The 17,890-nt window shown below is 43.8% G+C and overlaps 1 protein-coding gene across 5 annotated transcripts in view; it reads right to left on the reverse strand.

Annotated features, from left to right (window-relative positions):
- GNE (glucosamine (UDP-N-acetyl)-2-epimerase/N-acetylmannosamine kinase) overlaps window positions 1–17,046 on the reverse strand; it is a 34,857-nt gene extending 17,811 nt beyond the window's left edge. Inside the window, exons 1-3 of one of the 5 annotated variants that reach the window (XM_021533868.2) lie at window positions 16,974–17,046; window positions 2,974–3,182; window positions 168–619 (exon numbers count right to left, since the gene is read on the reverse strand). In XM_021533868.2, coding sequence (XP_021389543.1) covers window positions 168–619; window positions 2,974–3,182; window positions 16,974–17,024 — 712 coding nt within the window. In that variant the 5' untranslated portion in view covers window positions 17,025–17,046. Of the gene's footprint in view, window positions 1–167; window positions 620–2,973; window positions 3,183–4,298; window positions 4,466–5,287; window positions 5,711–6,549; window positions 6,630–16,973 lie in introns of those variants that run through there. The other 4 variants (XM_021533869.3, XM_021533871.3, XM_021533873.2 and 1 more) reach the window with 4 other exon arrangements.
- Between the last annotated feature and the right edge of the window lie 844 nt (window positions 17,047–17,890).

Genomic DNA, 17,890 nt, shown 5'->3' on the forward strand with positions numbered 1-17,890 from the left:
TGTAGCTTTTTAGTTGTACATAGCAGAATACAGAATGAAGACAAATGTAGAAAGACATACCACGTACTATTGAAAAATACGTATTACTCTTTGACTGTCAGCCTACTTACTGAGCTTGTCTAGTGTTGGAAGGCATGCGAGAAAAACATAAAAAGTGACCTGCTTACCTAGCCACATGCTAATAATACTCATGTAGTCCTTGTTTTTGGCAGAGAGGAGCTTGTCATACGAGGGACAGCCTGCTAAAAGGATGCGGTCGTGGTCTTCACACATGGCTATCAAGTGCTGCTCTGCACTCCTGGTGCAGCACACGTGGTAGTGGGCCAGCTTGGTTATGGCATGTCTGATGGAGTCATCGATGGTCCCGCTGACTTCCCCACCTTCAATGTGAAGAATGCGAATGTTCATCAGGGCCGCAGACGTGGCCAGGGCCAAAGCGTCGAATCTGTCCCCGTGAACTATCATTATGTCAGGTTTCAGGCGGTTGAGGACATCGGGTAACTTGACTAAGGCAAGGCCCACCGACTCCACCATAGCTGCCTCGTCCTCCCCTCTCACGATGGTGTGCAATCTTGTATGAATATCAAAGTCATCTTGTTCAATCATGCGATAGGTATTGCTGAAGGTCAGAGAAAAAGGGTCGTTAGAGTAAATACAACTTGGTTTTACAGCAATATTGTGTCACAAAATAAACACGAATTACAACAGCTGTACCGGGGCTGAAAAAAGGCCAGCTTTCCACATCTTCTTCACTGAGGAAAGCAGCTTTTAAGATTTTAACAGAATATTCTCATCCATGTGAAGATCCTCCCTAATATTCTAGTTTCTCTAGACACCTTTAAAGAGGAACTGTGCTGAACATATTGTGGAAATCCTTAGAAATCAAACTCTTTGTTCATGTGTCCACTGGGCCTTTCTGAGAATAGATGTGGCCTGATTTCCTGTCAGAAAGGGTATGTTTATTGACTCTTCTGTGAACAACTCTATAAATACAACAACCAATGTGAGGCAAAGCTGAGGCCAGTATATTTACAGAAAACATCCTGCAGGTAGCATATATTATTTCAGATTCTCTAATCTTTCAAAGCATATCCTTTTTATTTTACCAAGTAAAGGGGCTTGCATTTATATAGCATAAATTTCATTGCATTTCCAACTCCATTTACAAATATCCTTCACAGACCTACTATCTTCTTAATTATGTACATTTATCTCAGAAACTTTTTTTCTCTTTGTTTCTGTATTCTTTGCCTTTTGAAAGCTGAAAGTCTAGGAGACAAGCAAGACTGTGCATTTCTGGTGGTTTTGTTTCCTTTATTATTCTCCAAACATTTCAGTACCAGACACTTCACAGGATCACTGTCATCTGACTTCTGCTACTGTTGATTACACCATTCACATCATTAGAACATATATGTTCTGAGGACCCACTACTTTCCTAGGATGACCCAGATTAAGGGGTGCAGGGCTAGGCCCTGAAAAAACCCAAGAAGTACCTGGCTTTTAGAATACTTACTACAAAGTGACTAACAGCAAAAACATTTGCCAGATCAAAATCTCTACTGTTTGCTTTGTGCATTACAAATCATTCACAATACAGAGACAAATGTTAAACACCTTGGAACTGGAAAAGTAGTATTTTGTATTACTTTGCACAAGGCTTGCAGACAGCCAAGGGTTGTGTGATATGGAGAAATCAGGACTGTGTTTGTCCTTTTTAGCAAATGAAACGGTATTACTGTATTTCTCCAATCAGACAGGGTGCAATTCAACATACTAACCTGTCAAGAGGTCCAACTGTTTTTTTTTGTGTGGGGTTTTTTTTTTTTTTGTTGTTGTTTTGTTTTGGTTTTTTTTTGGTCTGGTTTTCTTTTGAATCAATTAGTTTTGTGATGTTGAATTCACCTTGCCATGTTACTGGAACAAAGGAAGGAACAGAGTGCTATGATGTGCAGAAAGAGAACAGTCACCAGTGGAACATCCTGTCTTAGCAGTTTGAGATAATATAATTTCCTCCTGTCCTGGCTTACAAAATGCCAAAGTTTCTCAGTGGAAAGTACAAAAGGTATCTCTACTTGAAAAAAGTATCTCTATTTGTATAATCTATATGCTTATACATGTCCTAAAGTTCGACAACGCCAATCAAAGCTAAAGTCTGATTTTCTTTTCCAGAATATGTGTTCTCATATCAACTTCACTTACTGGGTTCAATCTGGTAAATGCTGCCTGAGGAAAATCAACCACAGTCCCAGAACGACTATCCATGCTGTTTCTTCTATCTTTTCCCCAGCAACCAGGAGAATATCCACCTGGGATCTGGGAAGTCCTTCCAAGGGAAGGGATTCAGACCAAAACATCTCATCCTCCTGGGTGGGTGATTTGACTCCTTACTTATGGAGAGCTATGGACAGGGACTCTATTTTCTCCCACCTACCCATATACCACAGATACCCATATATCTATCATTTTTTTATTAATTTTGTCAGAAACATATGGCCATACTTTTCTGCCTCCACAATACTGGAAGTAAGAACTAACAGTGTTCTCCTGAGATATGCAATATATAAGTACTTCCTTCAATAACTGTAAAGCAGAAGAGGTGCAATTTAAAATTACTGAGGAGGCTCTTTCCTCTACGAAAATTTAAAAACTGTACCACATTTCCATTTGATAGTCACCAGGTTTCAGGGAAAAATGCAGGACATGAGTTTCTCACTTACTACAGTTTGTGATCCTTTTTGGGGTCTCAATTACAGCATTTGCACTAAACTTTCTAGAATTCCAGACTGGCTGAAAAAAATGAATGCATGAAATATGCAATATTTCTCATATGGAACTGCAAAATAAAATTCTGGAAAAAAAAAGTAAAACTTTTTTGTGTACACTCATGATGTCAAGAGTTCGTTTTACGAATGTACATATTATCATTGCTAACGCCTCAGAAACATACCGGTAGATAAAAATTTACCTTACCCATAATCATCAATCAGGTGGGAACCAAGCACTACGACATCAAGCTCAAAAAACTGTGGTTCTGCCTTAATACCAAACATAATGGGAGCCAATTTTGAATAATCAGCACGGTTGCAAGTAGCAACACAAACACGAAGTTTGTGGTTGTTTCCATTCTTCTCCATGACTTCCTTTTGTTTCTGTTTTGAAAGATTCTTGAAGTAGACCTCCTGACATAATAAAGAAAACAAGAAGTGTGTCATCAATTATAGTAATTTACTTACATCAAATGGTATACACTTCATGAACAGTACACACTGTGTTGATACACAGTAACTACTCCACTTATAATGGACATCTAGTACCTAACAGAACAAATGGAACTCTGTTTCCAAAATTTAGAATAGAAATTTTTTTCCTAGTTAAAACTCAATTTTAATACTTCTATTTCTACAAATAGTATAAAAAATTCTGTATAAACAATATTTAAGTATTATGAAATTCAACTGTAATTAAACAGTAAAATGACTTCTCCCTATTCTGATGGTATAGGTAGAAAAACTATTCTGCCTTAGCGAATGAAAGAAAATCTCATATTCCAAACAAAAGAATGGAACAAATTGCTGAGATGCATCCTCTGAGACTCAGTAAACAAAAAGAGAAAGATTTTGACCAGGACAGTTTATGTACTTACATTAAACATATTTTTGTGAGGTAAAGCAAATTAAACATTCATTTCTAAAGCCTTACATGCCCTTTTGTAGGCCAAAGTACATTAAGAAAATCAATAATTCAGAAAATCAAAATAATCAAAATTTCCCCTCGTCTCAAACAGAATTACTAAGGTGTTAGCAAGAGTTTAAGTAAGTAACATCCTTTTGGTATAAATCTAAAGTTAAGTCAGATTTTTGCTCCACTTGGCAGATGGAACTTTTTCTGGATTAATGGACAAGGCTTGCTTATCCTTGACTCAAAGCAGTATCAATGTCTCTACTGATTTTGCCAGCTAGAAAAGCTAGAGAGTACATGATTATATTAACAGGAGCAATTCCATGCTCCTTTTAGACTGCGTTCAGATTTTTTCAGTAAAGTTCTAAAAAAAGGCTACTATGACGTAACACTCTCATGAAACTTACAAAATTCAGCAACTTTTCAAGATTTTCCTATTTTTAAGACATTAGTTTAGGTTTCATCACACGTGACAAAACAAACCTCTCATAAATCTCTTCCAGCTGGCCACTGCTGCACACCTATCCTATATTACATAAAACAAGAAGCCAAAGTACAAACTGCAATATAAGGAAGTGACAAAGCAAATTATCCAAAGCCTGCTAACCCCAAGTTACCTGTCTAAGCTAGGACCACCAAGACCCCCTCTGACAAAGCAGGTTCTTTTCATTTATGCAAAGCAGTCTTTTAAGAAGCAGAATAGTTTTATGTCCTCCTTTTTTCTTCAAGCATTGTCTAAAATTCTAAAAACCTTCCATGCAGACGTAGAACATACCATCTCCTAAAACAGGTCTGTGAGCTGAGAAAAAAGAAAATTTCTTTTTTCACCATAACTACAGATCCAACAGAACTGAATCACTTGCCCACACATCTTTCCAGCCATGAAGATCACATTTAATTAGAGCTAGTATTTGGCTGTAATAATGGTCTCTCGAAATAATTTTAGACATAGATGTTGAGACACTCCAAATCTGTCTGAATTGACTAGAATCAAAGGCAATTCCTATATTTGTCCATTTCAACTTCTGTTAACATTACATTTCAAAGCAGGATTATTTCTAGTACTGTCTTAAAACTCTGTAACACAGTAGTTTCAAAAAGCTGCCAAGTGAGCCACACACTGGCCTTGGTGCAGACAGGTTTTTCCATTGCTGTCAATTTTAAACACCTGCTTATCTGAACAACCAAAATATTTATCCTAGAATAAGGCAGGTAACAATGCAATATAATTATCATCTGCATGTGGAAATTTGCCACTAATTAAATTGGTTTTTGTTTTCTAGGATGACTTGGATGCTTCCTAAAGAAACATGTGATGAATTACCACACCACAGTTTAATAAAAGACATTATTCCATCCTGACTCCCAACTTTTCTGAGCCTAAATGCAAAAATAATTCTGTATTTTCAGACATTATTCACAGTCAAAAAGCAATGGCCAAATCCCTTCAGCCATTAACAGCAAATCCCTTCAAACAGAGCTGTGACACCCTAGCTACAAAATTTTGTTACTGCTGTGGTTTTAACATTTCTTATCAGCTTTTGCAGGCAAGTCATCTCTTTTCAGGACTGTTCACCAAAATTATTTGAAATAATGAATCACTAACATTTGACTCTTAGTTTCTAGAAGTTTGATGATATACTGGGTTTGATCTACATAGAACTCTCCAGCTGGGGGATCCTCCTGTTCCAAGGCCTATTTCTTCCACCTTGCACGGACTAGCAATCTTTAGCAGAAGAGAGAAGAAATAAAACAGTCTTCCATGAAGGACTACTTGAAATACTTAATCTCCATGTGCTTTGGTCTACTGCTTTTCTATATCCCATCATAAAGCTTTTACATTATTACAGATTCAAGGACTTTTTAAGACTGGGAAATTCTGGGCCAGACTTTACAGCAGCCAAGCAGCTACTATTTCTGTTAGGAGTCCTCAGAGCATGAGACACCCCTTGATCACTGTTTCACAAACAACACCACCTGTATGCTTTATATTCTACATTCACACCTCCGAAACACTGGGTTATAAAATCAAAGACCCAGTCTCTACACTCTGTGCTGAGGGCTATTCATCTTTCCACTTGCTCGGCCATGTGGCATACAGGTTATTCTGCCCTGACCTCTTCCCACACCCTCCACCAGTGTTTTCCCACCATTCTTCTCCACACATCCGCCGAGCCATCGGTTCTACATCGCCTGTGTGCACACACACCCAGGGCCTCTTCCTAGAGCCCAGCGCAGGTGACCGAACATCAAACTACACCCTCAAACGCCCCTCGGTGAGGGTGGAAAAGCATCCACCCTCCTGCACGTGTTTTAGGGCAAAAAACACTCTCCACCATTCCCTCCATCAATGTGGGTGATGTCTCCACCAGGCATTTCCCGGCGCAAGGCATCACCCACCCCCTCTGCTTCTTCAAACACTGATACACCAAGAATCACAGAATATGACGGCTCCAACGCTGAACTGGAAGGGAACCACAAAGACCATTGAGTCCAACTCTTATTCCTGCACAGGACAAGTATCCATGTGCCCGAAGGCTCCCTGAACCCTGTCAGACTGGTGATGTGACCATTCCCTGGGGAGCCCGCCCCAGCCACTCTCTGGGCGAAGAGCCTTTTCCTCACACCCAGCCCAAACCCGCCCTGACACTTGCACGAGTCTGCCCCGGCACTCCCAATCTTCCACACCCCGCCACATCCCGGGAACGCCCCGCCGCTCTCTCCGCTCCCCCGGGGGAGCTCCCGCTTTTCCCGGGGACCTGCGCCCGCATCTCCGTGGCTGCGCACCCCGCGTTCCGCGGAGATTCGCCGGACCCGCGCCGCCCCGTCCCCAGGCACAGCCGCGCCCCCGCCCCGCTCCCGGCTGACCCGGCTCGGCCCGGCTCGGCTCGGCCGCCCCGCAGTCACCTTGCCCAGCGCCAGGGCCGCGGCGGCCCCGCCCGCCCGCATCCGCCGGAGCAGGGCCCGCCCCCGCAGGAAGTGAGCGCGGAGCCGCCGCGGCACCGAGCCGAGCCCACCGAGCCGAGCCCCGCCGCGGCACCGAGCCCACCGAGCCCCGCCGCGGCACCGAGCCGAGCCCCGCCGCGGCACCGAGCCGAGCCCACCGAGGCACCGAGCCGAGCCCACCGAGCCCCGCCGCGGCACCGAGCCCCGCCGCGGCACCGAGCCGAGCCCCGCCGCGGCACCGAGCCCACCGAGCCGAGCCGCGCCCACCGAGCCCCGCCGCGGCACCGAGCCCACCGAGCCCCGCCGCGGCACCGAGCCCACCGAGGCACCGAGCCCCGCCGCGGCACCGAGCCGAGCCCACCGAGCCCCGCCGCGGCACCGAGCCCCGCCGCGGCACCGAGCCGAGCCCACCGAGCCGAGCCCCGCCGCGGCGCCGAGCCCCGCCGCGGCCCCGAGCCCCGCCGCGGCACCGAGCCGAGCCCGCCGAGCCCACCGAGCCCCGCCGCGGCACCGAGCCCCGCCGCGGCACCGAGCCGAGCCCACTGAGCCCCGCCGCGCCCCGCCGCTCGGCGCCCCACGGCGCTCTGCGGGGAGGCGCGCAGGGCTGCCGCCGCAGGATCTCTGCGCCCCGTGAGATGCTGAGATGCTCGAGCGCGTCCAGAGGAGGGCAATAAGGCTGGTGAGAGGCTTGGAGCGCAAGCCCTGTGAGGAGCGTTTGGAGGAGCTGAGTTTGTTCAGCCTGGAAAGAGGAGTGTTATGTGTAGTAAACATAATTCGCGCCGTTCCTTGTATGAAATGTGTAATATTGGGTACTTGTAAGATAATGCTCGCTTGTATTAGCTCCCCCCTCCACCGCAGGCGAGACCGGGTGTATATTGGAAACTGATTTACAAGTTAGAGGGTGCGGCTCGGCCAAGAGATGGGCCATGTCTGGAGGGATACGGGGACATCATCGCGTGAACGACCCGAGATGGATATCACGGAAATCCTCGGGCAAATACATGTGAATGCAGTGTTCAGTAAATTTCATCAAGGGATTCAACAACTCCGTACACTGAATTGTTCTTCCTCATAACCAAAAAATAAAATCTTATTAACCTATGGACTCTGAATGGAAGAAAAGACTGACTGCTGAAATCTTGGCCTCAGGCGGAATTTTCCCTATAAAAACTGCTTGTGCCAGGATGGAGGTGTGTGGGCATAGAGGAAAACCTCTGCTGAGGCTGATCTCTTTGTTGAACACCCAGGGCCGACCCCGGGCTTGGCTCTGTTCTTTCCTTGTGGCTGGCTAGTTAGAATTTGATTGCGAAATAAATATTTTATTTTTAATTTTAATTTGGCTGGACAAATTTTCATTTATAACAGGAGGCTTAGAGGAGACCTTATTGCTCTCTACAACTTCCTCAAGGGAGGTTGTAGACAGCTGGGATCGGTCTCTTCCACCGGGCAGCACTGACAGAACAAGAGGACACAGTCTCAAGCTATGCCAGGGAAGGTTGGACATTAGGAAAGAAAATTTTCACCCAAAGAATAATAAAGTATTGGAACTGTCTTCCCAGGGAGGTGGTGGAATCACCATCTCTGGATGTGTTTAAAAAAAGACTGGACATGGCACTCGGTGCTATACTATAGCACCTAGTTGAAGTATTAGGGCATAGGTTGGACTTGATGATCTTAGAGGTCTCTTCCAACCTCATTATTCTGTGATTCTGTGAGAATCACAGAACCAATGAGGTTGGAAAAGTATATCTCCCTGTCAAGCAGACCACGGCACTGAGTGCACATCCATTCTTTCCTTAAACGGTGGCTCCACTGCAATGGCAGCCCGTTCCAATGTCTAATCAGCCTTTCTGTGAAGAAATTCTTCCTAAAGAGGAGCTATGTCGTTGAGGTGGGGCAGTCTCTTCTTGTCTGTTTATATATGGAATGCTCCATGTATACACATTTAAGCTAGCTAGCTAAAACTGCTGATGATCTCACAGCTTCAGTGGCAACTGCCATCATGTTAAGAGCTATTAAAGTGAGGGCTGTCATAGAACTAGGGGCTGTGGGGCTGTAGGAGATGCACAGTTAGGATGCACAGATGCACAAATGGCCTACAGGGGTGTATGGAAGAATAAGGCAGTTGCCTGATGGTGCAGGCTGTGAGGAACTGCAGCCCTCCAGTCTGGGCACCAGCCATGGAGAGTGCATGGGTGTGATGCAGAATTTTGTAATTTTGGCATTAGCTCAGAGTGTCATCAAATGACAACTTCATTGGCATGAAGCACAATAAAAAAAGCTATAAAACCAACTACCAGGTATTGCTGTCATCTGTGTTCCAGCTGACTGTAACAGAGTCCTGGTTTATTTTCTCAAGCTGGAGGCGTTTCAAGGTCAAGTCTCACATTAGTGAAGTGACTGTGACTTGGATTCTAGCTCAATACCTGAGGCACCATGTGCCCACTATATTCTGCTATGAAAACAACTACGAAAACATTTCAGTAGCTGAAATGGTCTCACACAGTCCTAGTAAAAGGACAATCCTTTGCCCATTTTTATCTCTCTGATTTCAGATTTGTGTGGCTGAAATCTCAGTCTAGTGTAGTAGGGCGATACATCTGAACAAGTCTGTACAGCATTCAGCTATTTGGTACCTGCACCTTGCCACAGTTTTTCAGTCCAGATTGTGTCCTTGTTCATCCATATAATACCTGAGGGGTCTCAAATCCCTTCTAGTTTTGCCCTTTAATTCTTAGAAAAATTAGCTATAAGAGTGACTCATGTCTGACATACCTAGAAGAAAGTAGGTGCAAGGAATGAGATAGTTGCATTTCTGACCTTTACCAGGGAGAAAATGGTTGTCTTTCCAGCAGTTACAAGTATTTGTTTAAAAAGGCGTTAAGAAACAAGTAGTGAAGTCTCAGCTAAAAGAAAAAATATCTTCATTAGTGATTACTAAAAAAACTCTTAAAAGATTTGCCCTTGGAAACTGAAAGTGATGATTTGACTGCTTCCCAAGAGAGGTATCCAAGAAAGGATCTTATCCTATGCTGATGTTCAGACAGTCCTCAGACAGCTGCGGTTCAATGAGTCACAGCTCTGCAAGGACTTGGTGTTTTGAGAGTATTGCAGCACACTTGCTTCTGAAGTTACCAGGCATCTTTGCTTGCAATACTGACCACATGCAGTAACAGCAAGTGGAAGGCACCTTAGGTTCAATTCATGTCCAATTTAAATGATTTTCATTGTTCTCTGCACCACTAGATTTACTTTATGCACATTGCTTAAAAACCCATGCACATTCTCGAAATGCCATATTAAATAAATGTGAATTGTCTCCTATATAAATGCTTTCAGGTTATGAAAGCTTACCAACATATCTATGGTTAGTTTCACTGAAACACTGAAGAAAAGCCTGAATCATATTTGAGCATGAGTGTATGGAAGTGTGAACATATGGACAGACTCTGGTTTATATTAGTACTAACACAGCTAGAAGCAACTACATTGAGAGTTAATTACTCTTACAAAAGTATCAGTGCATCTCTTCATGTGACTTTTCTGTAAATGTTCTAATGGTGTTTCAGCATGTTGCAGTAAAAGGTGAAGAAACAAGAAACTTCATGCTCCTTTTGGTTATTTCTCACAGACCTCACATACTACATAAACTAGATTAGATTTTTATTGTTACTGAGTGAGCCCTTCCTCAAGGCTTCCCAGCAGAGAGACAAATGCTGTGCAGAGAAGTCAGATGGGAGGAGAAGCCTCAGCTCATAATCTGCCTGCTCCAGTTGGTTTTATGCTTTGCTGCTCAAAATCTCCTGTGACACTGTGAAGAGGGCCTCCTGTCCTTGACAAGGCCTGTGGCTGTGAAGGGGTTAATGAGAGGAGTAGGGTCTCAGTATCCAGATGATTCATTGGCACTTCCCTCATCAGAAAGCTCTGCAGGAATAGTAAAGGCTCTGCAGAGATTAAATGGACATTAGTGTCAAAGTGTTGGGAAATGTTGGAGATGAGTAGCTTACTAATTTTGAGAGAGGTCATCATGTTGCTTAAGATCTGAACAGAAGAACCAAAATTAGTGGGTTTGGTTTGCAGCTGGTTTGGATTAGTTGGAAACCTATCCTGCAAAAGGTGAAAGATGCTTAACAGGGATGGTCAGTGCATGACTGTGCCTGGGAGATGGATAGTGTGGACAGATAGAATCAGTAGCACTCTGATCTTCTGCACTGGTGCTAAGCACTGTGTTGCTTATTCCCTTCTGAAAGCACAGCATTTTGACTTTTCAACATCTACAATGACGTGAATCTTTTATTACTTCTTAATTTTTCATTTAAGTCCATTTATTTATGTAAAAGATACATGTTGAGAGTAAGTGTCTTTGAAGGTGAAAACTTCCACTAAGATTTTCAAAAGCAGCTGTCCATATCAATTCTGTACTGTCCAGCCTAAAACACCTGAAAGCAGCTTGAATTTTAAAGATAGGGCTTTCAGAAAAGCAGGCCCTTCTGACACAGCCGAACCGATAACCTCTGAAGATTCTGGCACAGCAGTGTTCAGCTACTGTGAATGCACTCCATTACAAATATCCCTTGTAGTACAATGGACTACATGATTTAAGTAGAATATAAAGTTACACGCAGTAGGAAAGCCTAACAAATTTTACCTTTCTGTATTTTCCTGTTTGTTCTTCCCAGTTAAAACTACCAGGTGAGGTGTGCAATTAATAGCAACTGTGGACAACCACATCACAGTTCATATCTGATGTTCCAGAGAAGAGGAAGAGATCAGGGATAAGACAATGTCATAGATGCCATGAAGAGGGAAATTTGGGGATTTATTCTCTTCTCATCACAACATATATCTTTGGTCAGTGTCTCATAACAAAGACACTGAGCATTTGCTAACACAAAATGAGCATCTACATGTAGCTAAGATTGTGAGACACAGAATTCCCAGCTAAGAGAGAGGAAATAATTGATTACATAAAAATTTGTTGTCTCTGAAAAGATACTGTCCAAAGAAATAAATGAAACTGGTGCAGGAGCAGGGATGGCTGCTCCTGTTTTACGAGGAGCAGCTGAGGGACCTCATCACTCTCTACATCTACCTGAAGAGAGATTGTAGCAAGGTGGGGATCAGTTTCTCCCCCAAGTAGTAAGTGATAGACAAGAAGAAATGGCCTCAGGGTGTGCCAGTGGAGGTTTATTCCTGGATATTCAGAAATATTTATTTACTGAAAGCATTATAAACAACTGCCCAAGGACGTACTGGAGTTATCATCCCTAGAATTATTTAAAATGCACATAGATGTGGCACTTAGGGACATGATTTAATGTTGGACTTGGCAGTGCTGTATTAATGGTTGGACATGATGACCTTAAGGTTCTTTTCCAATCTAAATATTCCATAACTTGGTGTTAAAAATAGGTGCTTCAAAAACCCAGGTAACAAGCAGAATTGTGAATCCCATTGACATAATTAAGAATTAGGTTAAAAATGTCCTATACTTTTTTTCAGAGTTTCCAATGTTCTGTAATAGATTACAATCCCTTTTTTTCATATTGGAAGGATGGCATATTCTGGTGTCTGGTGTGTTATAAAATAATGGAGTTTGCACATATCCTATAAAATGTGAATAAAGTTTATTATAATTAGATAGAGTTTTAGAATGTGATAAATGCATGGCAAAAAAGCAGTCTCTGTTGTAGAGAATTCCTTGATCAGGAGTGTGTGTGTGTAGGCTAGGCTATATATCCATCTGAATATATATCCGTCTGAAATCCATACAAAGCACTGGAAAGAATACTGGAAACCTCAATAGTTTTTTTTTTTGTTTTTTTTTTTTTTTTTTTTTTTTTTTTTTTTTTTTTTTTTTTTCCCCAGTTTGTTCTATGTCTTGAGCCTTTATCATAATTTCTGCTAAAAAAACCACCAAGCCACAAAACATTTCCTTCCCACTCTATCTAAAAATAGTGGAACTGACTTACTTTTTGCCCTCATCACGTGACTAATTCTGCTTATGTGATCTGTTAAATTCTTCAAAAGGGTCTTGTTTTCCTCACTTGTAACCAAGGTTACAAGTTACAAGCTGTCAAGGTTACGGCTTGTCTGTTTCTTCTTGTTCACTCCTGCTGGAATGATTGCTGCTGATGATTTTTTGACACACATCAGACATCCATGGGGAAACCTGATGCAGTTCAACATACCCAAGCTGGCTTCAAAACCAGTTGGTCTTGAACAATGATGGCAGCCTAGGCTGGGGTGGTTCTTGTGGTGTAATTCTTCCTCTTACTGTGCTGTGCATCTACACCCCTTGATCAGTAGACAATGTGGTTCAGTTAGAACAACTTGGGGTATGTTCAAAATGGAATGAGTAGAGTTGCTGTACATACTCAAGAGTATTTGGATGTGATCCAGAGCAGAATGAATTTGATTGGAAGCTGTCATCACTAGGTAAAACAGTGGGTAATTTTGCAAAATACAAGATCCCAATTTCCATCTCAGGTACAGATGGGAGAATTATTTGTTATATATGAATATATATATAAAATTATACCTGGTCAAGGAAACTATGCAGAAGAAAGAGCCAACTTTGCAACAACCAAAGATGCAAATGTCTCTCATTTGTGCAAGTCTGGAAAGAAAGTTCTGTTAAGCTTTCCCAGTTCTGACATTAAGACTGCCTACTTTTTTCACTTCAATTTGACATGAAGTGCTGAAAAGAAAGTTAAAAGTCTGGCAGGAAGGAGAAATCAAACTCTGGAAGCTTCTCACTACTAATAAATAGCTCCTGTGTTACACACTGGTCTAGAGATTCCTCTTTGCTGTTTTTGTCCAACTGGTTTGTTCTTTTTTTTAATCTCTTCTAATCCTTTTGAGGCTCTTTGGCATCCTACCTGAATGCAACTGTGTTTTTTAATGTGACTATCAGATTACAAAGGCTACATAATTACAAAAAAAATCCATTAAGAAGTGATCTATTATCAGGACTAAAGAATTACAATAGTAAACATGTATTTTCACTCTTTATGCCATATTAAAATAATTTCTTTCATGTTTAGTTTGTGGATTTTGGCTATTAACTAAGACAAAAACTGTGATGAAAGAAGAAAATGAGATTGTAAAGTACAGTACAAAGCAGATAGTCAATTTACATTTACTAAGACAGATGAGGAAATTTTGTAAGACAGAATATAAAATGGACAAAGAAAATGTAGTAGTAGCTACTAGTCACTAAGTCTAGATTCTCCTGTCTTTTAGCACACTAGGTATTATTAGATGAGTTATTGAAATGTCTCCTTTAATCATGTGACCCTCAGAAGGATCTTAAATCTTAATCTATTACATGGCTACTATAATTCCCTGAAACAATTTCAGATTTTCCATTTGAAGAAGCATGTAGAGATGCAACAGAAGGCTTAAGTGCCAGTCAAAAGCACAATGGTACCCGGTATTCCACAAAGTACATCTGTGTTTTTAATTCTGGGTCAAGAATTAAATCTCCTTGTTTTTTTTTGAAGTAACTGTAGGCCTTATTTTCATTACCAGAAATGTCTAAAAAAAGTCTGTTTTTTCCAAACAACAAATAAAAATCAAGTAAAATTAAAAACAAGCACACAATTTTAAAAATAGGCTCTGTTTCTAAAGCCTTCAACAAAAAAACCTTCAGTAAATTTGCTCTGATTGGGCAGAAAATCAAGATCTTAATGATGAAGAGTAAATCTCTGGAATTCAGGATGACATTTAAAGAAAAACTCAAGAAACCCTACATGCTAAATTACCATTTACTTCTTTCCTTCCGGCTTTTTGATACTAATCTGGAAAAAAAGTCACATGAAGAGCATCTGAGTCAGCTGTTGCTCTAGAATAGTCTGACTTTCTCAGCTGGATTTGCTATCCACGTTCTTTTAATAAAGCTTTGATTCAGTACCAGATGTTTTAGTGAAAAATTGTCCAGAATTACAGAGACATATAAGTAACTGCTAAAATATTCCCTGGTTTGTGCAGGAAGAGCAACGCTACAACAGAGGTTCTAACAGACACCCATGTCCTTAGGCTGTGCAGAGTCCCTCTGGGAAAGACCATGCACTATTAAGAGAACAGCAGCCTATTTTCCCAAGGCCTTTTTTGTGCCAGGGTGTAGGAAGTTACTCAGAATCACATGGACACAGACCACTTTCTGACTGGTCTGGCTGCTGAGGCAGTATTAATAAAAAACTCAGCCTGAATGTATCTGACAATGAGACTCCAGGTTGTGAAAGGCTCTCCCTTTTACTTTTCCTGTGCTTTTTGAAACTCTCTTGTGTGTCTCTGAAAGGCAGTTATGAAATACTGGCAGTGTGTGGCACGCTCTCATGCCTGCATTTTCTCATACAAAGATCCAATGATCAAGCTCAATCTTTTGATTAGAATTAAAATTTGATTACAACTGTAAGAAAAATCATACAATTTGAACAATGCTTTTGAAAAGGACAATCCTGTGTCTTCAAAGCTAAGTACTTAGTGGAAGAATCCCTATGACTGGCTTCCACTACATTAAATCATGCTTATTTACAGAAAATAATACGGGTATCCTTGACTCTGCCCTAGAATCAGTTTTACATAGCCCATAAAAATCTGACTTCCCCAGGCAGCACAGTGTTGATGGGACTCATGTCCCTAAGTGTGGACCACCAACCTTCTTACTAGTAAAAATTCTCCAGGCTGCAGGTAGGCTTGTTAAGTGTGATATGCTTAAGGAGCAATGCAGCAGAGGTGAGAAATCTTTTGTTAGAAGAGTGCTCCCAAGTCAGACAGTCCACACAATTCCTGTGTACTGACTCTCTCATTTAAAATCTTGTGGGATATGCAAACATTGTATAATTTCCATCACCACCCTTGATTTCCTTAATATGAATGGGGAGCTTTCTTAATTTTCAGTTTTGTCCTTGAGTTGTTTTAATCTTCAGTATCTGATGTGCCATCATGGTGGTTTCAGATTTGGACTCAGACCACCATAGGAAAGCACTGCTGCCAGACAGCAAAAAAATGTCAATTAATTTCCTACTTAAAAAATAAATACAACAGATATCTTTTCAGTGCTTTTTGGAAATCAGTTTCTTTAAAGCCTAGATCTGAGTTCTAGATGGATATTTTCACTAGTGAATACCCAAGGTGATATTTCTCAACACCTCCAAATCTCAGGGAGACCTGGTGCCAAATCTGAAGTCAAAGCTGGCTGGAACGCAAGAGGAAAGGGAGAATAGGTAAAGAAAAATTTCAGAGAAAGAACTGACATGGTAGGACATTCAGACTGAAATAGAACAGGCCTTGCTTGCATGATAGCACGCACCTTTTGTTTTGTATTTTGGCAGGCATCACCTCTGATATGTGTTCCATACCCTTCAAGCATGCAGAGAGCTATAGCTCCTGGTAATTAAAAACAGCTGTCAGTCAGCCACAAAACCTGCTCTACAGGTGGCAAAGTCAGTGGCTGGGGGCAACAGCATCAACAGGACTACTTCCTGCAGTGGCCAAAGAGCAGGGATTTTGGAACCCTCCCTCCTATGAGCCTTGGCCCCCATCTTCCCAGCTTTTCTGCACTTGTTACCCTCCCTGCTCCATGGCTCTCCTCTGCCTTCCCCTCAACGCTGTGTTACTTCACCTGTTGGCTGAACGTCTTCTGAGAAAACCTACCTGAAAAAGCAGCCCACAGAGCTCAAGTCTCCTTTTTATACCACCTGTATTCACATCTCTTCTCCCAAACCGTGTCCACATCCTACTTGAAAATGAATCCTTGGAGCGTGCATGCCTTTCTTCCTCGTGCTTGTGTAGCACCTGGCATGCTGGGGCCATTCGTCATTGCCACAGGCACATCAACAAAATAAAACTGAAAATTATTCTTGCCGAGACCAGGCAACACCACACTCCAGGGTGGGTGAACCTGATGTGGGTGAATTCCTCATCTCCCAGATAACAGAAATGTAGTCACAGTCACAAGGAACAGCGGCGCTAGCTTTGGGAAGGTTACTGGCTCCCTACATCTTGCAATGGACTGGGTAATAAAAAGAGAGAAAGGGCACAAATGGGCAACCATTCAGCACGGAGAACTTCCAAACGCCCACCAGAACAGCAGCCGGCACGGCCTCAAATAAACCCCGTGTGCCCGCCGGGCGGGCGCGGCGGCTCCGGGCCGGGCGGGCACGGCAGCTCCGGGCCGGGCGGGCACGGCGGCTCCGGGCCGGGCGGGCACTCCCGGCCGGGCGGGCACGGCAGCTCCCCGCCGGGCGGGCACTCCCGGCCGGGCGCATCCCCGCGGCCGGAGCGGGCTCGGCCCCGCGGCGCCCCGGCCCGCCCGCTGCCCGCGCCCGGCCCCGACTTACGTGAGGGCCGCGGGCCAGCGGCTCCCGCCGCGGCGGCGCGTTCGTCCCCATGGCGGCCGCCGCTCCCCGCCGCTCTCCCGGGCCGGCTCCGCCGCCGCCGAGCCCACACACACCCGGGGCCGGAGCCGGGGCCGCGCCGGGACCGCCCGCAAGCTCCGCCCGCCGCCGGGAGGGGCGCGCTGGGCGCTGGGTCGGGGGATGGATGGGAGCCGGAGGCTTCTCGGTGTTCCCCGGTGCTCCGGGACGGGGTGCGGGGCTTTAGCGCTGGGTGCGCCCAAGGCCGTGCGCTACCCCTGCAGGGCAGCGCAGTCCTGCCGGGTATCCCTCGGTATCGCCTCCCTGTGCTCCCCGCAGGGAGCCCTTCCCCGGATGGGTACCCTCACAGCGCTGAGGAGATGCAGGCAGCTTTCCTGCTGCCAGGCATCTCTGTGGGCATCACCCGCCAATATCCATGACAGCCAGTGTGTTCAACGTCACCAGGGCTACCCAGCTCCGGTGAGAACAGCAGGAATCTGCAGCTGTCTCAAGGCAAGGAACCTGTCAAGTGAGTCTTCCCAAACGCAGGTTTGGAAGACAGCAGCAGCCAGAGCTTCTTCGCAAGCCTGATTCCAGTTCCTTCTTGCCCCAGGACAATGTTTCAAGGCTGTGACATGCTGTGTCTTGTAGCTGTACCTGTGGCCCCTTGGAAGTCTTGGGGCCTCCATGTGTCCATCCTGAAGGGAGCCCTGAATTTACCCTTCTCATACAGAGCCCCAGGCTGATCTAGACACCTGTGTGACCACGAATTTCTGGGTCATCTTGGGGTGCTTGCAGGTTTTTTGTGAATGTCTTTTCATTTTTGAGATATGTGCCTTAGTATTTGCAGAGAAATTACTTGTCTCCAACCGTTCTCTCCTTTCCTGCATGTTTTTCCTGGA

The sequence above is a fragment of the Lonchura striata genome, chromosome Z (genome assembly GCF_046129695.1).
Source record: "Lonchura striata isolate bLonStr1 chromosome Z, bLonStr1.mat, whole genome shotgun sequence".
In the NCBI taxonomy this organism is placed as follows: domain Eukaryota; kingdom Metazoa; phylum Chordata; class Aves; order Passeriformes; family Estrildidae; genus Lonchura; species Lonchura striata.